Below are 25,786 nucleotides of genomic sequence, written 5' to 3'. Positions count from 1 at the left end.
GCTAATTTTTGTAATTTTTGTAATTTTTGTAGAGATGGGGTTTCGCCATGTTGTCCAGGCTGGTCTCAAACTCCTCAGCTCAAGTAATCCCCCCGCCTTGGCCTCTCAAAGTGCTGGGATTACGGGCATGTGCCACTGTGCCGAGCCTGAATTAATATTCTCATTGCATTGTTTTACAGCTTGAAGCAAATATAAGATTTCCTTCTGCTCCTTCTCTTATCACCTATCTTTTAGGTTGGATTTTTTTCTCCCTGCCTCCTCCCTTCCTTCCTTTTTTACAATATGTCTCCCTCATTTACATGCTGAATCCTTTCCTCTGAGCTGGGTGTGGGCAGCTCTGCTCAGAAGCTGGATGTGCTTTCTGTAGTGTGGGTGACTCCTGTCTTTGACTCTGCCTGCCTTCTCTGTGATCATTCCGTTGTCCAAAGGGGATGCAGTTTGCTTGAGTTTGGGCTTTGCAGACTTTTCTGTTGCCGGAGGGAAACGCAGGGCTCAGGCAAATGAGGAGTCTTTGTCAAAACACCTGGGTCTGCTCTGTCTTCTGGGATTCAGGTAAATGCTCTCTAACAAGGTTCATTCTACTTAATTACTGGGTGCATTCCCTTCTGAGATGGGAGGTGCCCCTGGGCCTTGAGTGGAGTCAGTGACTGGAGTCCCTGTTCGCATTCTCTGTTTTTAGCCTCTGTCCCCCAGCAGCTTTCCCTGCTGGCTGTCAGTTAGGGACTGCTACTCAGTTTGTTTCCCTCCAGATATGAGGGTTTTTTGGTGAACAGCTTTGGGGAGGGGAAGCTGAGAAGGGTAATGCTCTCTTCTACAGAATCATCTGCTCTTTTGTTCAGCGGCCATTTTTTTTTGATCTTGCTGTCACCCGGGCTGGAGTGCAGTGGCGTGATCATGGCTCACTGCAGCCTCAACCTCCCAGGCTCAAAGGATCATCCTCCCTCAGCCTCTGGAATAGCTGGGACCACAGGTGCATGGTGCCATGCCCGGCTAATTTAAAAAATTATTTGTAGAGGCTGGGCGCGGTGGCTCACACCTATAATCCCGCACTTTGGGAGGCCGAGGCGGGTGGATCACGAGGTCAAGAGATCGAGACCATCCTGGTCAACATGGTGAAACCCCGTCTCTACTACAACTACAAAAAATTAGCTGGACATGGTGGCACGTGCCTGTAATCCCAGCTACTCAGGAGGCTGAGGCAGGAGAATTGCCTGAACCCAGGAGGCGGAGGTTGCGGTGAGCAGAGATCGCACCATTGCACTCCAGCCTGGGTAACAAGAGCGAAACTCTGTCTCAAAAAAAAAAAAATTTTTTTTGGTAGAGACCTGGACTCACTATGTTGTCCAGGCTGGTTTTGAACTCCTGGGCTCAAGCAATCCTCCTGCCTCAGCCTCCCAAAATTTGGGATGTTGGGATTACAGGTGTGAGCCACTGCACCTGGCTGCCAGTATTGAATGTTGATTTCACTAGGTTTTGTTCTTTTCTTGGAAAAAAAAAATCACTTTTTCTGTCAATTTTTTGCTCCTGTGTGAGAATTTAAGTCTGTGACGCAATATTCAATCCTCCATCTTTGTCAGCTCTGTCTGGGGCAGACTTGAGACCCAAGCCTCCTCCGTCATGGACCAACTCTTTGCCTGAGCCATTCAGAACACAGGCCCCAGGTCACAGACCTGGGGACAAGATCCCAGGGGATCTCAAAGGCCGCTTCTTGCCCAACTTGATCATAGCTCTGAGTTTCCTCCTTGCCCAGGGAGAGATGTGGCCAGCACTGCACAGGACAGAGCCAGCGTGGCTGTCACAAGGCCTTTGGATCCAGGAGGGGACATTGCCTTTCCCGAAGAGCTGGGATTATAGGCATCCGCCACCACACCTGGCTAATTTTTGTATTTTTAGTAGAGAAAGGGTTTTACCAGGTTGGCCAGGCTGGTCTCGAACTCCTAGCCTCAAGTGATCTGCCTGCCTTGGTTTACCAAATTACTGGGATTACCGGTAGGAGCCACTGCGCCCGGCCCCTTCCCAGTCTTAAAGACTCCTGAGTGAGGACCTGGGATGGAGGCCTGTTATCTGCCCATCTGGTGTCCACAAGGAGCTTGCAGGTTGGTTGGCAGAGATCAGCTAGGATGTGGCCCACCACAGCTGTTGTCAAGGGTCGGCCCAGGATTCAGGGGATGGCTGTGGAATCTGCTTCCTGGTCCCTGGAGTGGTGTGGGAAGCTGGGCTGTGTGAGCTCCCCAACTCTGGGGAGCATTCCTACCACTTCCCAGACTTGGTCCTTAGGGGGCCTCTTGGATAAGCCCCTTCTTTTTTTTTTTTTTTTTTTGAGACAGAGTTTCCCTCTTGTTGCCCAGGCTGGAGTGCAATGGCGTGATCTTGGCTTACCGCAACCTCTGCCTCCCGGGTTCAAGCGATTCTCCTGCCTCACCCTCCCAAGTAGCTGGGGTTACAGGCATGTGCCACCATGCCCGGCTAATTTTGTATTTTTAGTAGAGATGGAGTTTCTCCATGTTGATCAGGCTGGTCTTGAACTCCTGACCTCAAGTGATCCACCCGACTCAGCCTCCCAAGGTGCTGGGATTACAGGTGTGAGCCATGGCGCCTGGCTGGATAAGCCCTTTCTATCTGGCTTTCTGAGCTGGAGTAACCGGGCCCTACAGGGGCTGTCTGAGAGGGGTTGAGACAGGTCCACTCGCCCCTCCTCTGATGGCCCCACCTCTCTGCCAAGATTTAGCAGGTGTGTCTTGGCTGGCCTCACAGCCCCCAGGAAAGCTCACAGTCTCAGCTGAATTCTCTGGGAGGGCGTGAGGGTTTTGCTCCCTTCACTGCCTCACTCCCCACCTGCCTACCCACCGGCTTGTGGGGCTGCTGCCGGACCCGGGAAGCCAGGCGGTGCCCTTGTGCCATGATGCCAGTCCTTGCAATTACAGGTTGGCAAGCCCAGGGACAAAGCGTGCCAGCCAGTGCAGCAGCTTGCTAGCGGCTGGTCTGTCCTGGCTCAGTGAAGAGTTGGTCCAGGAGGGAGGAGGCTTGGGTCTCAGCTCTGCCCCGGGCACAGCCAGCCCCTGGGGGAGGGTGGCCTGCTCCCTTCTTGGCAGTTCAAGATCAAGATGAACCAAGATTGAAGGCACTGCCCCCGCCACCCCATCGGGACTGACCCTTTCCTCCTGCCTAGCTGCGCGTGCAGGTGGACATGAGGAGCGCTATGTACGTGTGAAGGTATAAGTGTGTGTACAGCCACTCTTCTGCATGGGTGTGCACAAGAGTGAGGACACAAGCGTGTGTGTGTGTGTGTGTGTGTGTGTGTCTGTGTGTGTGTAAGCATAACTTACTATGCTTATCATGAGACCACAGGTAAGCACGGGTACATGCCAGGCTGTTATTTGGCAAGGGTGCCCCGGAAAGCCTGTGCCAGGGTTGATAGCCATCATTTTTTTGGTGCCCTTGCTGCGCATGCTTTGCTATTTGCTTTTGTTTTGAGACCGAGTTTCTTGTCTCCCAGGCTGGAGTGCAATAGTGTGACGTTAGCTCACCACAACCTCTGCCTCCCAGCCTCAAGCGATTCTCCTGCCTCAGCCTCCCGAGTAGCTGGGATTATAGGTGTGCACCACCACACCGGCTAATTTTGTATTTTTAGTAGAGACAGGGTTTCTCCATGTTGGTCAGGCTGGTCTCGAACTCCCAACCTCAGGTGATCGCCCGCCTCGGCCTCCCAAAGTGCTGGGATAACAGGCGTGAGCCACCATTGCCCAGCCTGCTTTGATATTTGGAATGGCTCCCCATTACCTCCGTATGTGTGTGGGTGTGGCATGTGAGTTCTTTGCGTGTGTCTTGGGTTGTTGGTGCGTGTGTGTGAGTATGCTTGTGTGTCGAAGCTTGTGTGCCCATGTGAGAGGCCTTGGCTGTGCTTGTGTCTGGACAGGCTCGTGCAGCCACACACGTGACAGTGTGAGCATGGATGCCTATGTGAGTGGGTCTCTGCGGCCAGGGGTAACCAAAGCCAGGGACATTCATCATCACTTTCTTAGCTTGAAGGGAAATTCTCTCAGTCTAGAATGGCAGAGGCCAGGGGCGGAGGGGCTCCAGCCTTCTCAGGCTCCAGGCAGGGTTCCCAGGCCCTATCTCCCAGGGGAATCTAAGTCAGGGTACAAGGAGGCCGCACTGACTCTGAGGAGTCAGGGGCAGAGTCAGATTTCTCTTTCGGAAGTCCCCTCCGGGGCTGGTGTCTGGAGGGATGATGGGGCCTGGGAAACTGGGGAGGAGACGCCCGTGGGAGGCCTGGAGTGCACTGGCCAGCAGCTGTGGGCAGGAGAAGGAGGCAGATTTGGGGAACGGGCAGGATGCAGAATGGACAGAAATCCGAGATGGAGGGTGTGAGGGTGAGCAAGGCAGGTAGGACCCCACCCCCAGCATCTGGCCTGGGTGATGGGGACCAGGCGAGATTCCTGAGCCAGAGGAGATCCACTCTGGCAGCTTGCCGGCAGCCTGTCTGCACCTGGGGTTGTGTCGTGTCCTGGCTCAGCCACAGAAGGCAGGAACAGAGATGTTTGGGGACAGTGGAGAGAATGAGTTTAGGCAACTGTTGAGTGTGAGTGGCTGTCCAGCAGTGAGTGTCCAGATACCCAGGTAGGAGTAGCTTTGAACAGTCAGGTGAATCCTACAAACCAGGACCCTTGTTATGCGCTTGCGTTGCCTTTCTGTTGTGGAGCCCACGTTTGAACTGCTCGTGGAGGTCTGGGCATGGTGGCTCCCGCCTGTAATCCCAGCACTTCGGGAGGCTGATGCAGACAGATCACAAGGTCAGGAGTTCGAGACCAGCCTGGCCAACACGGTGAAACCCCGTCTCTAGTAAAAATACAAAAACTAGCCAGGTGTGGTGGCATGTGCCTGTAATCCCAGCCACTCAGGAGGCTGAGGCAGGAGAATCTCTTGAACCCAGAAGGTGGAGGTTGCAGTGAGCCGAGATCATGCCACTGCACTCCAGCCTGGGCAACAGAGCTAGACTCTGTCTCAAAAAAAAAAAAAAAAAGAACTGCCCATGGAAGCCAGTGAACTCTAGGAGCTGGTGATGTGGACTGGTCTATGAGGAGGTCCAGTGCAAAGCAAGGTCACCAGCTTCACACGCAGGCGCTGCTGGCGCTGGAGGACCCTGGGTGAGCATCTGGATCACCTCAGCGTTGTACCATTGGGGAAACCAAGGCCCAGAGGCGGGGCTTCCCCAGGCCCACACAGCAAGGCAGGGTGGGGCTGGGCACGTCCACCCCGGTAGGTCACACCCCTTGACTGTGGAGTCCCTCCTGGAGCTGAGTCAGCCCCAGTGGCCGCTGCCCCGGAGACTCTGTAATTACAGGATTAGAAGGTGGCCTCTCCGCAGCTGAGCCCTTTGCCCCTCAAAGCCACCAAGTGGAGACAAGGATTTGGTGGCACGGTGCCAGCCTCCAGGTGTGTCTGAGACCTGGCATCCTCGGGCGGCTTCTTCAGCCTCAAAGGCCCCATTGTGGCTGCCGCCTCCCTCTGAGGGGTTCTATTTTGGGGGGGATCCACCCTGCTCCAGCTGGAGAAAGGAAAAGGTGTATTTCAGCATGTCCTGGGGGTGTGGAGTGGCAGGGAGAGCGAGACAGGGGCTGGCTGGGGGCGGGGTGCCTGGGTGCAGGAAGGGGAGGTCGCAGAGGCAGATGCTGTTGGTGTCGGGGGTGGGGGGCCGACAGGCCTGGTGGGGCAGGTGCAGGCACCCGGAGGAAGTCGGAGGGGAGTGGGCGTGAGTCGGCTTGGCTTTCATGTGGCCCCAGGAGGCAGCTGGCAGACCCTGCTGGGCTGGAATGTGGACCTGCAGCTGCCTGGGCCCCGCCTGAGACCTATCTACCAGCGACTTCCTGATTCCTACCCCTGTGGGTGCTGGGCCCCATGTCCCAGGCCTGAGGGATGCCCACTCTGCCCTCAGGGGCCTCTCAGTGTGGGTACCGGGGACCAGGCACTGCAGTCCCAGGGACAGGGTAGGACCAGGAGAGCGCGTGCCTGCTTGGGCTCCTTCGTGGTTCTGCTCTCCCTCTAGCAGAGCTGGGTCACGTTCCCGCCCCACCTGGCGTGGTGGAACATCCCAGCCCCTTGCCTCTGCTCCTGTGGGTCCCCTGGTGGCGCGATCTCGTGGGTGTCCTGGGCCCGGCCTGATCTTGACTGTCCTTCAGGGCTCTCCTTGGCACCACCTCCGCCCGGGGGCTCCCTGCCCATCTCGGCCTTTCCTCTGACTCCCCTGTGCTAGTGTCACCAGGCACTGTGGATGCTGGGAACCCCCTGAGCTCCTCCCCGAGATGGCCCCTTCACCCTCACCATGCACAGGCCAGCCACGTGGTGGGGTAGGAAGCTCACCAGGACCTGGCTTGATGCGTGCCCTCCGACCTGAGTTTTCTTGTCTGTGAAATGGGTGTAATGGCATCTGCCTGACGGGGCACCTGACCTGAGGGGTTAGACAGGGTCATGAGAAAGGACAGGGGTGGCCCTTCAGGTCCACCACCCTGGGTGCTCCCTGGCCACTGATCATTAGGTCTCTGGGTGCCTGAGCCTGGGCTGCCCTGGGCACAGCCCCGTGATCCAGGAATGACTAATTTCACCCCCGCAATAAGCTCTTGGAAGCTTTAAGAAATGAGACTTTTTTTTCTCTCTCTTTCTTCTTCCTGCTTCATTAAACTCTTCTTGAGTGAGCGGAATGAGGATTGTCCTAATCCCTTGGCATGAGGTGAAGGGGGGTTCAGGGCTTGTGGTAACCAAAGGACATTGGGAGCAGGGCTGGGGGTGAGCACTGGGCAGGGGCCGGAAGCCTTGCGTTCCAGGCAGGCTTTGCCCAGGGTCAACTCGTGACCCCAGACAAGTGCTGCCCTTGACCAGGCTCAGTTTAACTGTATACCTGACGGGTGTACCAGGCCTTGCCCACCTGCCTGTGCTGCTCCAGGGGGAGGGGATGGCCTGGAGGGGGCTTTGGTGGGTGCCTGGGGCTGAGCAGGCTGAATGGCACACAGTAGGTGCCTTAGCAGTGTACACAGACTTTTGGGGAAAACAGAAGAGGGGTGGGCAGGCTCCAGCAGTCTTTCGGTCTTTGTCTTCTAAAGTCTGTTATTTTTTTCTTTTACTTTTTTTTTTGAGGCAAAAGTCTCGCTCTGTCCCCCAGGCTGGAGTGCAGTGGCGTGATCTCAGCTCACAGCAAGCCCTGCCTCTCGGGTTCAAGTGATTCTCGTGCCTCAGCTTTCTGAGTAGCTGGGACTACAGGTGTGAGACAGCATGCCCTGCTAATTTTTGTATTTTTAGTAGAGACAGGATTTCACCATGTTGGCCAGGCTGGTCTTGAACTCGTGACCTCAGGTGGTCCACCTGCCTCGGCCTCCCAAAGTGCTGGGATTACAGGCATGAGCCACTGCGCCTCGCTTAAAGTCTGTTTTCTTACCTTAACAATGGCCTGGGAGGAGGCCTAGCTGCCTCCTAATGGCCCCAGTGGGGGACTCCGGGGGCTGGACACTCCCCAGTAGGTCCTGGCTCTGTCTACCCACCCTCAAGGCTGCTAAACCAGAAAAATAGTTCCAGGCCTTCCTCGCTCATGCCAGTAAGTGTCCATAATGCCTTTCTCTGTGGTGTCCCAGTCTCTCTTCTCCACGGGTGAGAAGCAACAGGTGGGGCCTGTGACTCGGGTCTGGGAGTCCTCACCCAGGCCGCCTTCTGTCCACAGGTGTTCCTGGCCCTTGGAGAGCTGCTTCTGTCCTGCAACTGGGCGGTGGCTGCTGACATCCTGCTGGTAGGTGTGGGAGTCGGGGTGGGGGCGGAGCTGGGCTCCATCCAGCTCAAGATTGGGCCTCTGCTGCTGAGCAGCTGGGGGCTGGCAGCGGTGTCAGAGACCATGCGTCAGGGGACCGCAGCCGTCCACAGTTACCTTGGACCCAAGGTCTGACACTCCGCAACATCTTTGACCGTCATCCCCGTTTTGCAGATGAACAAATGGAGGTTCAGAGAAGGCAGGTGCCTGGCTGAAAGTCACACAGCTCTAATGCAGGGAGTCAGGGCAGGAGGTGTTTTGACTCTCTGGGCTCCTTCCCCTTTTTTTGAGACAGAATTTCACTCTTTTTGTCCAGGCTGGAGTACAACGGCCCAATCTTGGCTCACTGCAACCTCCGCCTCCCAGGTTCAAGTGATTCTCCTGTTTCAGCCTCCCAGGTAGCCAAGACTATAGGCACCCGCCACCACGCCTGGCTCATTTTGTATTTTTAGCAGAGATGGGGTTTCACCAAGTGGCCAGGCTGGTCTCGAACTCCTGACCTCAGGTGATCTGCCGGGTTGGCTGGGATTACAGGCGTGAGTTGCCGTGCCTGGCCCCGCCCCCTCTTTCTGTAGCACACTGCTTCTCAGCGGGCAGGCTCCTTGGCCTCCGCTCTGGGGCGTGCAGCTCGGATGCCGTCCTTCAGGGCAATCGACACTGAGGCCATCGAGCCAGCCCGCCCCAACTTGTGTGTCACAGGCGGCCGTGCAAGGAGCAGCCTCACCTAGAAGAGGCCTGATGCTGTCCTGATCACATGATTGCCGTGTCCAGAGTCCGGCATGGCCCCTCACCCCCCGAGTCCCAAGCTCTCGTCCAGCCCCCCTTCCTCCTCCTGGGAGGCATCAGGGAAGGACTTTGAACACCATGAAGGGATGTGCCTTGTAGATAGTGCAGGCCCCGGGCCTGTGAGCACCCTGAGAGCCTTCCTCTCGCCTCCTGGCAGCCTGGCACAGTCCGATGCTAGCCACAAGGGGACTGGACCAGACTGGCAGTAGGCTGAGATCAGTTCTGAGGGCAGTTCAGTGTGGGGGCACCAGCCTGGGTTCAGAAAACAGGCCTGGATGCCAGCGCTGGGCTTGCCACTTATGAGCTGTGTGGCGTTAGGCAAGTGACTGTGTGTCTCTGAGCCTCGGTATCCCCTTGTGGAAAGTGGGGATGGTGATGGCACCAGCCTTAGGGACTGTTCTGAGGGTGAAATGAGATGATCCACATGCCTGGCACAGAGAATGCGGGCTGGGATTCTCACACGATCTCGAATTTTCCATTTTCTCATTTTCTATCTTCCAAAGAAATCGTGGTGTTCTAGAGTCTGAGTTTGACAGGGTTAGGGCATGCACAGTCATTTAATCCGTCAACAAAGCCTGCTTGAATCCTACTGTGGACGGGATGCTCACTGCCTGCCAAGATGTCCGCCCCTCCCTGGCAGATCCCGTGGTCCCTCCCTATAGCACAGGCTCAGTGGGTCTGGAGAGGCCTGCCCTGTCTCTGGCTCCTGGCTGAGTGTATCAGCTTCAGGGCTGGCAGCTCTTCCTGCCCCTCTCTCCAGGCAGGGGAGACTTGCGCTCCAGCCCAGAGTCACCTCAGACCTGCTGCATGGCCCTGGCCTCAGTTTCCCCATCTATAAAAGGGGTAATTAGTACCTGCTCGGTAGGGTGAGCGAAGCCGCCTGCAGGAAGGCTCTCAGGAAGCGGGAAGCCATCGGCAAATGTTTTACTGGCGGGATTGTCGGATTTCAGGCTCAGGGATATTCACATGCCCCCAGCAGAGCTGGTCCTCTCTGAGGTGGTCCAGGCAGAGCCGCGCCTGCCCTGGCGGCTTCCCTGGCCTGCCCCCCGCCGCACGGCTCCCTCTTCCACATGACAGCCCCACAGATATGTGAAGACTGCACCCTCGTCCCCCAGGTCCCCCAGTGCCTGCGTTTGTAAGAATGATTAACCTGGAGAGCCAGGCTCTTTGTGGAATTGAAGAGGAGAATGTGTGCTGGCGGGGGGTGGGGAAGGAGAGTTAGAGACTGGCCTGCTCCAGTTTCACCCAGGTGGGGAGCTGCCCAGGGAGCCGGCTGGACAGGAGCCAGCCCACCTCAGGGCTCCCTGTGGTCCTTCCCTGGCTTGCAGGCCTCCAGTCCCAGTGCTTAGCAACATCTTTGACTCCAGCAGAGCCTCCTGCCCCCTCCCCTGCCTTCCCACCTTCTGGAGCCCGGGGCCACAGATGCCTTTCTGCACGTAGGGGATCCGAACCATGCAGCCCCTGCTGTTCAGTTCCTCCACATTGCTGCTTCCCTGTAAAGGCAGGTGGTAGGGGAGGCTTCTGTGCCGTGGAGGGTCAGATGCCAGCTTGGGGCAGGGTGAGAAGGGCGAGGAAGGGGAAGCAGGACCCCGAGGGTGGGCAATTCCCTTGAGGAGCTGAGCCGACAGGAGCCAAGGGCATGGTAGCTGGGGTCTGCGGCAGATCCTTGGAAGCTGGTATTGCTTTTCAAGAGGGGAGGCCAGGGCAGCCTCCAGGGAGCAGGGAGGGGCCAGCGGGAGGAGACAGGGACCCTGTTCGAGGGTGAGCAGGGGGTGGGCTCCAGCGAGGAGGGGAGGAAGCAGCCTCGAAGCAGAGCAGGGACAGGAAGTGTGTAGGGACAGGGCGTGTGTGGGGACAGGGCCTGCGGCAGGAAGCAGAGGAAGGTGCCCTTGCTCCTGAGACAGGAGGTCAGCTTCACTTTCAGCAGGGGCCCAGGGAGGGAGGGGACCTTGGAGGGTGTGTACGGGGGGCCACAGGACGAGGGAGCAGGGAGCTGAGGGCCGGGCACGTTCAGGTGAACAGCTTTTGGCAGCCAGGAAAGCCACGAGGGGCTGATACGGAAACTGGGGTGGAGACTGCAGGTGTCTGGGAGGTTGGAGTCTGTGGGTTGGTCAGAGTGCAGAGGGCAGCAGACCCCAGGTTCGAGGACTCTGTGGCAGCCCATCTACTTTCATTTCCAGCCTGGCTCCTCACCAGCTGTGTGATCCTGGCCAAGTGGCTGAACCTCTCTGGGTCTCGGTTTGCTCACCTGTGCAATAGGTATTGTGGTGGCATCCACCAACGACACCCCAAGCTATAAGGATAGAATGAGCTCACAGCTGCATCACGCAGATTCCTGAGTGGGCCGGTGGGCCCCACTGAATTCCAGATCGTTCCTTCCTCGGGACACGGCTCTCTTTGATGCCATCTCCACAATGGGGAGAATCCAGGTTCTCTCTGGAGAAGGGACCTCAGGGGCTCTCTGGTCCAGTGGCTTGAAGACGTTCTTGTGCATGAGAATCAGGTTTGAGGGAGCCTATTACCAACACAGCTTCCAGGTGCTGGGTCCTCCACGTCTGATTCTGAGGGTCCACGCTGGGGTCCAGGCACCAGCTTCTGATGAATTTCCCAAGTGACTCTGCTGTAGAATTCCTTAGGGCACACTTTGAGAACACTGGCCTGGCACCACAAGCTCCCCAGTCCATAAATGCTTTGCCAGATTCCAGCCATCCCCTAGTTCACATACGCCTCCCTTGGGAGCTCATTCCCTCCACCTCAGGCAGACCCTGCCTCTTAGGAGGGGCTTTCTTTTTTTTCTTTTTCTTTTTTTGAGTCGGAGTCTTGCTCTGTCGCCCAGGCTGGAGTGCAGTGGCACGATCTCGGCTCACTGCAACCTCTGCCTCCCGGGTTCACGTGATTCTCCTGCCTCAGCCTCCTGAGTAGATGGGACTACAGGTGCCTGCCACTATGCCCTGCTAATGTTTGTATTTTTAGTAGAGATGGGGTTTCACCATGCTGGCTAGACTGGTCTTGAACTCCTGATCTCAGGCGATCTGCCTGCCTTGGCCTCCCAAAGTGCTGGGATTACAGGCGTGAGCCCCCGCCCCCGGCCTCGGGGGGCTTCCTGTTGGTGAAAATGATTTGGCTCAGTCACAGCCAAGACCCACCCCTGGCACCCCACATTGGCCCTGCCGGTCCGCAGAGGGCCCTGCTCCCTGGAGGCTGTGATCATGTCCCCCGAACCCGCATCTCTCCAGGCAGAGCTCCCTGCCTCCCCTAACCTAGCCATGGGGTCTTCAGCTCCCTCCCAGCCCTGCTGTCTGTCCGGCCCCACTCAGGATGACCCAGAGCCAGCCCACCCCGACTCCCCAGTGTGAGGGCTAGAGCAGAAGGGGAGCTCATTCTCTCTCTCTCAGGCCTGTCCTCTGGGGTCCCGGAATCTAGCCACAGGCTCATCTCCCACCCCTCAGCAGGCATCCCCACATGTCCTTGGAGGGTTGTCACCTCTGCATTCTTCCCTGGCCCCAGCTCTCCATGCTTCCCTGCTCAGTCTCTGCTCGCCAGGGGGCTGTCAGCTCACTCGCCTGTCTCCCATCTCGCCTTCCCAGGGGCGTCTGTGGGCGAGGGCTGAGTGGGGGTGCAGGAGGCAGGCTGCTGGGGAGTCTGCACCTGGTGGCTGCTGCTCCGTCTTTTTCCAAGTTCTTGGTTGGCTCTGGTTTTGCCCTGGGCTATAAAGGGAGCAGCTTTTCTAAGAAGAGAGAGCCAGAAACAGAGGTGTTTTTGTCTCGGAATAGAGTGAGCCTGGATTTTTGGGAACCCAAAGCCTCTTATTTCTGAAATTACCCCCTGGGCTCTCCGGCTTCTGCGGGGCCCACCCTTGGCTGCTGGCTGCATGGCGACAATGGGGTCTTAGAACAGGCTCCGGGAGACCCACCTCTCTCGCTGGGCCCAGCAGGTTGGGGTTCCTGGGGGAGGAAGAAGGAGCCAGCTTGCCTAGACCTTACTGTGGGGATCCAGGCAGCCCCAGCCTCCATGTGGACCTTTTTGGACGTTCAGGCCCCTCCTTCCAGGAAGCCTCGCCTGTCTTCCCAGAGCCAGTAGTGAGTAATCACATAATTATGGGGTGAGAAGGAAGTCCTCATGGAAGGTGCAAAGCTGTGGTCAGTTCCTTCTCAGGCCTGTTGGCAGATCCAGAGGATGGCAAGAGGTCTGGTTTCTCTCGCCACCTGTGTAGGGTGGCTCAGTGCCACTGGCCTCGGGACCAGCCAGGCACCACAGTGACTCCTGCCACTCTGCCCTGCCCACCACAAAACCCCCTGCCTCTGTCCCCTGGGATTCTGGATTCCAGAGATCATGTCCCTGGGATGCCCCTCCACACCTTTGCTTACACTGTCCCCTGCCTGGAATGCCTTTCCCCGTCTCTTTGCCAGTTACTGAATCCTCTGCCATCCATTTATGGGGCTAGCAATGAACCTGTCCTCATCTTTCTCTTGTATTTCTGAAAGTTCTATTACAAATGTATAAATATAAGGCTGGGTGTGGTGGCTCACGCCTGTAATCCCAGCACAATGGGAGGCCGAGGCGGGCAGATCATGAGGTCAGGAGATCGAGACCATCTTGGCTAACATGGTGAAACCCTGTCTCTACTAAAAATACAAAAAATTAGCCTGGTGTGGTAGCGGGTGCCTGTAATCCCAGCTACTTGGGAGGCTGAGGCAGAAGAATTGCTTGAACCCGGGAAGCGGAGGTTGCAGTGAGCTAAGATCGCACCACTGCACTCCAGCCTGGGCGACAGAGTGAGACTCTGTCTAAAAAAAAAAAACAGATGCGTAAATATTGCTGGAAACACCGCTCCTCCTTGCCCGTTATAGCAGAGTGGTCAAAGGGTCAGGTCCTGGAGGGAGAAGGCCTGGGAGGCAAAGTCAGCCCTGTTATTTCAGGCTGGGTGACCTTGGGCAAGTCACTGGCCTTCCTGTGGAGGGTTTTCTTATCTGTAAAATGCAGGTGATCACCATATCACCCTCATGGGTTGTTTAAGTTGATATAGAACATGCATACCGGAAGCATTCAACAAATGTTGGCAATTATTATTATTATTTTATTATTATTGGGGTTTTGTTTTGAGATAGGATCTCACCATCACTCAAGCTGGAGTGCAATGGCACCATCTCGGCTCACTGCAACCTCCACCTCCCAGGTTCAACCCATTCTCCTGCCTCAGCCTCCCCAGTAGCTGGGATTACAGGCGCCTGCCACCACACCCAGCTAACTTTTGTATTTTTAGTAGAGACAGGGTTTCACCATGTTGGCCGGGTTGGTCTCGAACTCCTGACCTCAAGTGACCCACCTGCCTCGGCCTCCCAAAGTGCTGTGATTTCAGGAGTAAGCCACCATGCTCAGCTAACATTGACTGTTATTGACTCGTGGCCTCAGATTATGGACACCGAGGTCTTGGGGATAAGGTTCCAGGGTGGGAAGCTTCCCTGGGGCCATCCAGGTGGGTTCATGCGACCATGTGGTCTCTGCCTGAATCCCCTCCGCCTCCCTCCTTCTATTCCCTGCTGTAGACCTGAGTTCTAACAGAGTTTCTCCTGGGAACAGTCTCCCAGATGGATCTACTTGACTTATTATTTATTTATTTTTTTGAGACAGAGTTTCGTCTTGTTGCCCAGGCTGGAGTGCAATGGCACGATCTGGGCTCACTGCAACTGCCTCCCGGGTTCAAGCGATTCTCCTGCCTCAGCCTCCTGAGTAGCTGAGATTCCAGGCACACGCCACCATGCCCGGCTAATTTTTTGTAGTTTTAATAGAGACGGGGTTTCTTCATGTTGGTCAGGCTGATCTACCCGCCTTGGCCTCCCAAAGTGCTGGGATTACAGGTGTGAGCCACCGCGCCTGGATGTACTTGACTTATGTGGTTAGCAAACTCTCAGCTAGTGCCCTCTGCGCCTGGTACCTTGCTGCACTCAGGGACTCCAAGAGAAATTAGGGTCTTTGCTGTGTGCACACCATGGGGAATAAGGGGAGGTGGGCAGAGAAAGGGCCCCTCCCAGTTCTGGGCGACTGCGTTCAGTTAGGGGTGTGCATGGGGGCTGCAGGAGCTCAGGGCAGGTACCCAGACTCTGAGAGGGCTTCACAGAGGCGGTCACCCAAAGGTAAGTCCTAAATGACAAATAGAGGTGCTCCAGCCGGACCGGAGAGTTGGTGTGCCAGGCAGAAGGCGTGGCCGAGTTCAAGTGCCTGGGAGCATTCTGTCTCAGAGCGTATTTCAGTCTGATGTCCACGTGAAGCCTCCGGGTACCAGATGAATAATGATAATGTGTCAGGTTCTCAAGACAGGTGCTATTCTTACCCCCATCTGGGGATGGGGAGACTGAGGGAAGAAAGGTGAAGCTGCTTGCTCAGAGTCACACAGCTGGCGACTAAGGATCTGGATCAGAACCAGAGAGTCAGACTCCAGAGTTCATCTTTTTTTTTTTTTTGAGATGGGGTTTCACTCTTGTTACCCAGGCTGGAGTGCAATGGTGAAATCTTGGCTCACTGCAACCTCCGCCTCCCGGGTTTAAGCGATTCTCCTGCCTCAGCCTCCAGAGTAGCTGGGATTACAGGCATGCGCCACTAAGCCCAGTTAGTTTTTGTATTTTTAGTAGAGACGGGGTTTTACCATGTTGCCCAGGCTTGTCTTGAACTCCTGACCTCAGTTGATCCGCCCGCCTCGGCCTCCCAAAGTACTAGGATTACAGGTGTGAGTCACCTCGGCCAGTCCAGAGTTCATCTTCTTAACGTTTTCATCCTCTTCTGTGGAGTCATGTGAGCTTCTCCACCTAGGCTGCCTTTGGCCGCTGCCCCATGGGCCTTGAGGTTCCTGAGAGGACTGAGCCCTCTGCACCACTCCTGCCCAGCTGCCCGCACTTGCAGACACCTGGCGTGCACCCCCTCTTCACCCTGTCCACCTGCGCTGCTGCATTCTGGGCTCCTCAGCTGAGACACCTCACCCTGTCACTGTGGTCCCAGCCCTGCCTGCTTCCTTCCCAGTTCAAGGGCAAAGTCTCAAGAGGGGTGGCCCTGATCAGGGCCTTGGCACCTCCATCCTGGGGCACTGGGAGACTTCTGATGGGCCTGATGTTCTGGGGTGGGACGTCAGGCCTTGGGGGTCATCGACTCCCTCCCACCCTACTCACCTGAATAGCCTTCACTCCTCTGGGCAGGTCCTTGGCAGGTGGGGAGCAGGAAGTGGCTGTGCCCTGACTTGGGGTGCCCCTGCTGCGCCTATGTTTTGCAGTCTGTGGTGGTGCCCAGGTGCCGGGGGACAGCAGAGGCACTCCAGATCACGGTGGGCCACATCCTGGGAGACGCCGGCAGCCCCTATCTCATGGGACTTGTAAGACACGTCTGCGTGTGTGGGGTGGGGAGGGTCTGGGGAGGCAGTGCCCTTGCTAAGGCCTGGGGGCCAGCCTGGAGGACCTGGCAGACCCTCCCTTCTCCTCCACAGATATCTAGTGCCCTGCGGGCCAGGCGCCCCGACACCTACCTGCAGCGCTTCCTCAGCCTGCAACAGAGCTTCCTGTGCTGTGCCTTCGTGGTCGCCCTTGGGGGCGGATGCTTCCTGCTGACTGCGCTGTACCTAGAGAGAGACTGGGCCCGGGCCTGGCAGCCTGGCACAGGTACCCCCACCTCTTGCACCAGGCTGGGCTCAGGGCTGCATACCCTAGGGGCAGGGGACAGCACTGGCCACCCCCTGAGCCCCTGGCCAGCTTGTTCATTCATTCAGAAATCTTAGTACACCCCTGCTACGTACCAGGCAAGGCTGCAGATGCTGGGCAGTGAAAGAATTGGGCCAAGTCCAGGCCCCTGTAGAAACTGACACGGTAGTTGGTGAAGACAGACCAGAAACAGAAAAAGTAAAAGATACAGCAGGATCAGGGTGATGAGTGCTACAGAGACTCGTAAAGCGGTTCAAAGAAAGGAGAAAGGGGCCAGGCGAGGCGGCTCACGCCTGTAATCCCAGAACTTTGGGAGGCGGAGGCAGAGGTGGGCGAATCACCTGAGGTTAGGAGTTCAAGACCCGCCTGGGCAACATGGTGAAACCATTTGTCTACTAAAAATATAAAAATTTGCCAGGCGTGGTGGCAGGCACCTATAACCTCAGCTACTTGGGAGGCTGAGGCAGGAGAATCTCTTGAATCCAGGGGGCAGAGTTTTCAGAGAGCAGAGATCGGGCCACTGCACTCCAGCCTGGGTGACAGAGTGAGACTCCACCTTGAAAAAATAAAATAAAATAAAATAAAATAAAATATAAAAAGGAAGGAAAGAGGGACAGGTGTGCGCAGGTTGCAAGGGTCCCCGCTGTGCAGCGAGGGAGTGAGCCGTTCAGCCCCCGGGGGAAGGCGCTCAGGAAGTGCAAAGGCCCTGCCGTGGGAGCGCACCTGGTGTGTCTGAGGATCAGCAAGGAGGCCAGTGTTGCTGGAGCAGGAGCAGGAGGGACAGCAGTAGGGATGAGGGATAAGGGGCCAGAGCAGGGGTCCTTGTAAGGACCGTGGCTTTCACTCGGAGAGAGACGGGAGCTGCTGCGGGCTTCCAGGAGAGGAGCGCCGAGGTGGTCTGATGGATGCTGTCAAAGCATCACCCTGGCTGCCGTGTTGAGGACAGATTGCGGGAGGGTCAGCGTTGAGGCCGAGAGGCAGAGCCGACTCTGAGACCCTCCAGGGGAGAGTCATGCTGAGACAAGGGCAGTGGCAGTGAGGGTGATGAGAAGCGGGTGGGTCTGGAATGCATTTCGAGATTGGGACAGGGAGGATTCCCGGACAGCCCATCCCGAGCACTGGCCCCAAAGCACCTTCTGTATTCTCAGGCAAGCTGGGCATCTTTCCTCCTGCAGGGACCCCAGACAGCAAGGATGTGGACAGCAAGGACCTGGAGAGACAAGCCCTGCTTTCTGGCACCGGGGCCTCCACAGAGGAGCCCTGAGGTGCCCGCCTGCACCCACCCCGCCTGCACCCACGCCACCTGCACACCTCCCGCCCGTCCCCATGGTAGCAATGCCTCCGTTCCTCTTTGGCTGTCCTCAGCGACTCCCGCTGAGGCGCATCTGCCACGTTTGCGTTCCCGGCTGGAGAGCTGGCAGGACCCTGTGGCTGGGCTGGGAATTGAGCTGTCAGCACCCTGCGTGGGAGGCCTGGGCCTGTGCCTGCGGCCAGCTCACGGCTGCTCCAGCCTGGGGTCCTCAGCCTGGCTGCTGCGGGGCCAGTACAAATCCCACGGATTTCGGGCCTGTAGACAAGCGTGTTATTTACAGCCTCTCGTGCCTCTGCTGGAGGGGAAGCGGGAAATGATGGGATGGGCAGTCCAGGCCAAGGGTGCAGGGCTGCCCCTAAAGTGGGGAAGCTGAGGGGGTGCTGGGCATGGGTCTCTAGAGGTCCTCACCCTAGACCTCCCACTCCAACCCAGCTTCTCCATTCTGCGAAGTCACGGTCAAGGGACACCCTCTGCATGACTCCACCCTTTATTTTGTTTGCTTGTTTTGTTCCGTTTTTGAGATGGAGTTTCGCGCTTGTCCAGGCTGGAGTGCAGTGGCGCGATCTCAGCTCATTGCAACCTCCACCTCCTGGTTTCAAGCGATTCTCCTACCTCGGTCTCCCGAGTAGCTGGGATTACAGGCGCCCACCACCATGACTGACTAAATTTTGTATTTTTAGTAGAGACAGGGTTTCACCATGTTGGCCAGGCTGGTCTTGAACTCCTGACCCTGACCTCAGGTGATCCACCCACCTCGGGCCTCCCAATGTGGTGGGATTATAGGCGGGAGCCACCATGCCAGGCCGACTCCAGCCTTTGAGCAAAACGTGGGGGCTGAATCAGTCTTGAAGATGAGATTCCACTGGGCATGGGTATGGGGATGTCGCTCTAAGTTCCAGGTAACCACACGGAGAAGCGCCCACACAGACACGGGTGCCCTGCCCGGAAACCCTGCTAAGGACTTGGGTGGTCGTGAAGGCATCTTCCTGGCCTGCCCATTCTGCACCCCCGGCCTTCCCTGGGCCCATACTCTGACCCCGGCACAGCCTGCGGGAAGGGCTGGCTCTGTGGGGCCCTCGCTTGCCGCTGGGTTCAGAGCAGCTGGGCTCAGCGGGCCCTGCGGGAGATCGACAGCTTCCAGGCGGGCAGCAGTGGGGGGGCTTGTTCTCATGTTCTTTCCGCCTCCCCTGGTGCCCAGCCAGGCGATCACTTGCTCACTCACTGACAGCCACCTTCGCTGTGCCAGGCTGTGCCTGTCTCGCAGCAGCTGCAGGCAGGGCAGTGACTGAGACTCCTGCGCACCCCCGACCCTGTCTGGCTCTGTCCCTGCCTTCTGTGGGGTGCCTCCCAGCCCCCAGTATTGGCCACAACAGGCCCCAGGAGCAGGGCTCTCCAGCTCAGCCCACACCTGCCCCAGAGCCAACCCTCCCCGCAGGATGGCCAGGCCCTTGACCGTGACTCAATGCTTCGAGCTCATGCAACAGGTGGCCTTTGAAGTTACAAGGAAAAAGATATCTGAGGATATTTTGTTTTTCCTAAGAAGGAGGCAGCCAGTCTGGGCGGGAGCAGAGTGCCCCAGTCCTTCCCAGCGTTCACTGAGTGATCTCAGTGGCCCCCTGCCTCCCTGAGAGCCACTGACTCCCTGGCTGGGTTTGAGAGGTGTGTTGATGTGGCTTTCTAGCCTGAGCCTCACGTGATTTGCACAGGCTGGGTCTAGACTCACAGAAGCCCAGCTCCAGGGTCTCAACCTTCCTCCCAGCAGCCTCAGGGAGGACCCCTGCGAGGCAAGGCTCCCAGAAAATGAGTGAATGGAGTTCGAGACCAGCCTGGGCAACACGGTGAAACCCCATCTCTACCAAAAATACAAAAACATAGCTGGGTGTGTTGGTGCACGGCTGTGGTCCCAGATACTCGGGAGGCTGAGGTGGGAGGATCGCTTGATCCAGCGGGGGCAGGGTGGGGGGCAGAGTTTGTAGGGAAGAGAGATGGTGCCACTGCACTCCAGCCTGGGTGACACAGTGAGACTTCATCTCAAAAACAAAAAACAAAACAAAAAGAAAACACCAGCCGCCACCTCCCCACCCAGCGTCCAGTAGAGGAAAAGCAGAAACTTCTTTCGTGCCAACTTTATGAACATGCATTGGTATCAGCGGGTGCCCCTTCGGGTGTCCAGCAGTGAATCAGACTCCAGCCCTGCCCGTGGACCTCACAGCCCATGGCGGGACAGGCAAGTGTGGCACACCTGTGGGAAGACTAAGGGCTTCCATGCCCCAGAAGCCTTCAAGGAGGTGGTGTTGGAGTTGGTAACTAGGTGTGGGGGAAGGGAATTCTAGGTGGGGGGAAGATGTGTTTTTTTTTTTTTTTTTTTTTTTTTTTGAGACGAGGTTTCACCATGTTGGTCAGGCTGGTCTTGAACTCCCAACCTCAGGTGATCCGCCCGCCTTGGCCTCCAAAGTGCTTAGATTACAGGCGTGAGCCACTACGTCCGGACTAAGATGTGTTCTCTTTGCCAGACTCCATTCCAGCCCGAGTGACTGGGCTCTCCCAGGCTGGCATCATAACCTCCGCCCACCAGCACTGGCCCCAAAGAGGCAGGAGGTGGGAGTCTGGGTTGGCTGCAGAGGAGATATTGGTCCCCATCATTCACAGCATCCACCCGTCCCAGAGCTCCCACTCTGCCTCAAAGCCCTTCAGACAATAGCATCATATCCACTGAGGGCCGAGCAGAAGATATGCAATGAATCATGGAGGGGTGTGGTGCGGCCAGAGAGGAGGGTGCGTGTGTCACTGAGTTGGGAGAGGAGGTGAGAGGGGCCATCTGGGACCAGAGGGGCTTCAGATGCAGGCAGAGAAGCTGGGCTCTAATCCTGTGATCCAGGGTAGTTCCTTATGACTCAAGTGTATTTTGTTGTTTGGGTTGCTGGGCAGGGCAAGGTGGAGCTCCCAGGGCTGAGCCACATGAGATGCCCGGTCGGGAGTGGATACGATGCTATTGTCTGAAGGGCTTTGAGGCAGAGTGGGAGCTCTTGGAGGGGTGGATGCTGTGAATGATGGGGACCAATATCTCCTCTGCAGCCAACCCAGACTCCCACCTCCTGCCTCTTTGGGGCCAGTGCTGGTGGGCAGAGAGCCCAGCCACTCGGGCTAGAGTGGAGTCTGGTAAAAAGAACACATCTTCCCTGCCTACGGGCACTTGGGTAATCCTAGCCACTGATACTCTGGACTCGTTTGTTGGGAATGTCAACAGGAAGAAAAATGCTGCTCAGCAGGACGAGTCCTGAAGCCTGACCTGGCTCTCTCCATGTGTTCATTGCTCTTTCCAGATACACGCTGCCTTCCAGCTCTAGGTATTATCCTGGAATGCAGGTGTGAGTGTCTGTGTGCATGTACGTGTACCTGTGTGTGCATCTCCATGTTGGTGTGTGCCCATGTGGAGATATTGGTATAAGACTTTTTTTTTTTTTTGGAGACGAATATTTGCTCTTGTTGCCCAGGCTGGAGTGGAATGGCGTGATGGCTCACTGCAACCTCTGCCTCACATGTTCAAAAGATTCTCATGCCTTAGCCTCCCAAGTAGCTGGGATTACAGGAGCACACCACCACACCCAGCTAATTTTTTGTATCTTTTATTTTTCTCTGTCATCCAAGCTGGAGTGTAGTGGTGCAATCTTGGCTCACTGCAACCTTTGCCTCCCGGGTTCAAGCGATTCTCCTGCCTCAGCCTCCCGAGTAGCTGGGACTATAGGTGTGTGCCACCATGCCCAGCTAATTTTTTGTTATTTTTAGTAGAGACGGGGTTTCACCGTGTTACCCAGGCTGGTCTTGATCTCCTGACCTCATGATCCACCCATCTCAGCCTCCTAAAGTGCTGGGATTACAGGTGTGTGCCATCGCGCCCGGTCCAATTTTTTGTATTTTTAGTAGAGACAGGGTTTTCCCACGTTGACCAGGCTGGTCTCCAACTCTTCAGCTCAGGCAATCCACCTGCCTCAGACCCCCAAAGTACTAGAATTACAGGTGTGAGCCGCCGCGCCTGGCCTAAAATCTCTTTTTCTACTTTGTTCTGAAGGTTGGGGGTTTGAACCTGTGTATCCGGATTCCCATACCCTAACCCTGGCTGGTTCCTCTGCAGCACCCAATATTGGTCTGTTTCATTCCCTGAAGTGTTTAACTTTCCTCTGTGCCTGGATGGGTTTGGGCGGTTGTTTAATGCAGCCTCTACGGACAACGTTGGCAGCAGGCAGCCGGGGGTTCCGGGAGTCATGCTTTTTCTCAACACAGAGAGGTGTGCGGCTGCTTGCGCTCCTGTGTGAGCCTATCAGTTTGTGTTGTATGTGACAGAAACAGACTGACTACCTTAACTAGGCAAAACTGTATTGAAAGCATATCAGGAACTCATAGAATTGATGAGAAGTTTGGAGATTCAGGAGCTGGGGTTCCTAGGCCATATTATTTTGGGGCTTGTGCCAGAACTCTAGACCTTTTATCCCTGTTCTTTTGCCACCCTCCTCAAGATTTAAAGCCCTGGGCAAAAGATTCCAGTTGGGCTAGCTTGGCTCCTACACCCATGCCTTGGTTTGTAGACCCATTAAGACCAGGAAACTGGGTGCTTCTGGAAGGGGAAGGAAGTCTGAGCACCAAAACCAAAGAGGAATTAAAGAAAACAAGATGCCAGGCTGGGCGCGGAGGCTCACGTCTGTAATCCCAGCACTTCGGGAGGCCAAAGTGGGGGGGATCGCCTGAGGTCAAGAGTTCGAGACCAGCCTGGCCAACATGGAGAAACCCCTTCTCTACTAAAAATACAAAAATTAGCCAGGTGGCATGTGCCTGTAATCCCAGCTACTTGGTAGGCTGAGGCAGGAGAATTCCTTGAACCCAAGAGGCGGAGGTTGCAGTGAGCCGAGATCGCGCCATTGCATTCCAGCCTGGGCAACAAGAGCAAAACTCTGTCTCAAAATAAAAATAAAAATAAAAATAGACAAGAAAGAAAACAAGATGACAGAAAACATAAAGGCAGCATCCACTACGATATCTTGGGCGGCCACTGGCCATCTCTGAGATGTAGCCTCTCCATGGGCTGGGGAAGAGGCTGGACTCGATGACCTTCAGTGGCATCTTTATTTCTGACTCTGAATCCATGATGAGAGGAGACTGGAGCTCCTATAATTTAGAAAGTGTTAAAAATGTTCTAATGACAGAACAGGAACTTCTGTGTTAGTGAGGACTCAGAGCCATCTGTTCCGAGCAGGAGAGAGATGCAGAGACGAAGCAAAGGCAGGCTCGGGCTGGGGGAGGGAAGGGAGGCCACAACCAGTCCTCAGCTTGGCGACAGCAAGAGCAGAGAGGAGGTGCCTTCTCCCCACCGTGGGTGGTGGCCTGTGGGGAAGGCTAATCAAAGGGTGGAGGCAAATGGCAGGTGGAAGCTAATGGAGGGTGGAGTCATATCAGGAAGAAAATACCTCTTCCAGAGGGACCAGGAGAGGAATCGGCTCGTTTCTGACTCACTCAGAGCAGCAGACACATGATACAAATTAATACACATTTCCTGGGCACCTGCTAAATGTCATTTACTCATTCAGTCGACAAACAGTCTTTAAGCACCTCCTCTGTACTGGCTCGTGGAGATGAATCAGAAAGGGTATGGGCCCTCGAGGCTCACGGTCTGTTGGTGAAGGGTGGGGAACAGACTCCTGTACAGACAAAATCAGCATGGTGTTGGTGTGATGGAAGGATACACAGGTGACTCAATAGCCCAGAGTGGAAATGATTGTTCAGGTGAGTCAGGGAAGGCTTCCTGGAGGAAGCTGTTTCTGTGCTGGGTTCCTGAAGGACAAGTGGGAAGGATGAGTGAGTAGGCGGCACAGGCAGGGCATGCCTCAGTCAGGGTCAGGGGTTGCGTGCGGGATGCTCTCCGTGGTCCTGAATCATCATTGTGTTAGTGGGACAAGGGCTTTTCTGTTGAGGGACAGACGGGGGCTATAGACAAGTGCCCCAATTCTTGCGCCTCCCCCAGGCTCCAGGAAGTCTTATACATAACTGTGAGTTCAGGGAGCTCCTGTTCAGTGTGGCAGAGGGTAATTTTGAGAGATGGGTCACAGGACCTGAAGCTGGAGACCGTCGTCATGGGTTGTGAAAGGTTGTGAAGCCTCTTAGAGGTCCTTAAGGAAATTAGACATTTTTAACCCTATAGCCAGTGAAGAGCCTTAGAAAGGTTTCGCTCAAGGTAATGATGAGGTCCTTTGTGTGATTCAGAAAGTGACTGGAAAGCAATATGGAGGAACGACCGAAGGGACAGTCCGGCGTGGTGGCTCATGCCTGTAATCCCAGTACTTTGGGAGGCCAAGGTGGGTGGATCACTTGAGGCCAGGAGTTCAAGACCAGCCTGGCCAACATGGTGAAACCCCATCTCTACTAGAAATACAAAAATTAGCTGGGCATAGTGGTGTGCACCTGTAATCCCAGCTACTCGGGAGGCTGAGGCAGGAGAATTGCTTGAACCCGGGAGGCGGAGGTTGCAGTGAGCAGAAATCACGCCATTACACTCCAGCCTGGGCAACAGAGCAGGACTCTGTCTCAAAAATAAAAAGACTGGAGGGGGATGTGAGAGCAGGTGATGTTGAGCTTCGCAAGGGTCCGGGTGAGACATAGAGAGGTCTGAGCTAAGCCAGCGGGCAGAGCGGGCAGTGTGGACATGGGGAGAAGTGAAAGAGAAGAAATGGAAAGGCCTTAGATGTGGGTGTTGAGTGAGAGGAGCCCCAGTGGCCCCTAGGCTTCCTGCTTGGTGACATTGTGGACGATGATGCTTTCTGCCAAAAGATGAATGATACCAGAGTGGGAGCAGGTTGGGGCAGAGATGACAAGTTCAGTTTCAAATGTGTTGAGCCCAAGGTGCCCGTGGGATATCTGTGTGTGGGGAGGGGAATGCGTAGGGACCACACATGGATCTAGTGTTTGGAGATGGGGCCCTGAATAGAGACGGAGGTTGGGGTGTTGCGGTCACATGGACGATGATTGAAAGTTTAGGCTATGGCTGGGCATGCCTCTCATCCCAGCATTTGGGCAGGCTGAGGTGGGAGCACTTAGGCCCCAGAGTTTGAGACCAGCCTGGTCAACATAGTGAAACCCTTTTGCTAAAAACAAAGAAACAACAAAAAAACCTGGATGTGATGGTGCACGCTTGTAGTCCCAGCCACTTGGGAAGCTGAAGTGTGGACCCTCAGGAGAGGAAGCCCCTCCCTTCCCCCCCGCTCCCCGAGACGGAGTCTTGCTCTGTCACCCAGGCTGGAGTGCAGTGAGGTGATCTCAGCTCACTGCAACCTCCGTCTCATTGGTTCAAGAGATTCTCTTCCTGAGTAGCTGGGATTATAGGTGTATGCCACCACGCCCAGCTAGTTTTTGTATTTTCAGTAGAGATGGGGTTTCTCCATGTTAGCCAGGCTGATCTTGAACTCTTGACCTCAAGTCATCTGCTTGTCTTGGCCTCCCAAAGTGCTGGGATTACAGGCATAACCCAGGAGCCAATCTAGGAGCCACTGAGCCTGGCCTCAAAAAGCCGCTTCTTAAGGAGGATGCCTTGAGCCCAAGAGTTCAAGGTTACAATGAGCTATGATTGTACCACTGCATTCTAGTCTGGGTGACACAGAGACCCTGCCTCTTTTTTTGTTTGTTTTTTGAGACAGTTTCACTTTTGTCACCCAGGCTGGAGCGCAATGGCACAATCTCGGCTCACTGCAACCTCCGCTCCTGGGTTCAACTGATTCTCCTGCCTCAGCCTCCTGAGTAGCTGGGATTACGGGTACCTGCCACCACGCCCAGCTAATTTTTGTATTTTTAGTAGAGATGGGGTTTCACCATGTTGGCCAGGCTGGTGTTGAACTGCAGACCTCAGGTGAGCTGCCCACCTCGGCCTCCCAAAGTGCTGGGATTACAGGAGTGAGCCACCTGGCGAGAACCTACCTCTTAAAAAAATTAAAAAAAAAAAAAGTAAAATTCGGCCAGGCGTGGTGGCTCACGCCTGTAATCTCAGCACTTTGGGAGGCTGAGGCGGGTGGATCACGAGGTCAAGAGATCGAGACCATCCTGGTCAACATGGTGAAACCCCGACTCTACTAAAAATACAAAACATTAGCTGGGCATGGTGGCGCATGCCTGTAATCCCAGCTACTCAGGAGGCTGAGGCAGGGGAATTGCCTGAACCCAGGAGGTGGAGGTTGT

At 55.8% G+C, this 25,786-nt stretch overlaps 1 protein-coding gene across 2 annotated transcripts in view; it reads left to right on the top strand.

Annotated features, from left to right (window-relative positions):
- The window catches only part of SPNS3 (sphingolipid transporter 3 (putative)), a 60,631-nt gene extending 42,799 nt beyond the window's left edge, over nt 1-17,832 (top strand). For both annotated transcript variants that reach the window (XM_037732704.1, XM_037732705.1), the window contains 4 exons: nt 7,709-7,774; nt 15,840-15,938; nt 16,050-16,221; nt 17,436-17,832. In XM_037732704.1, coding sequence (XP_037588632.1) covers nt 7,709-7,774; nt 15,840-15,938; nt 16,050-16,221; nt 17,436-17,524 — 426 coding nt within the window. In that variant the 3' untranslated portion in view covers nt 17,525-17,832. The remainder of the gene's footprint in view (nt 1-7,708; nt 7,775-15,839; nt 15,939-16,049; nt 16,222-17,435) is intronic.
- Nucleotides 17,833-25,786: the final 7,954 nt, after the last annotated feature.

Source organism: Cebus imitator, unplaced genomic scaffold (assembly GCF_001604975.1).
Source record: "Cebus imitator isolate Cc_AM_T3 unplaced genomic scaffold, Cebus_imitator-1.0 Scaffold464, whole genome shotgun sequence".
Lineage (NCBI taxonomy): Eukaryota > Metazoa > Chordata > Mammalia > Primates > Cebidae > Cebus > Cebus imitator.
This window is presented reverse-complemented; position numbering and strand designations above follow the sequence as displayed.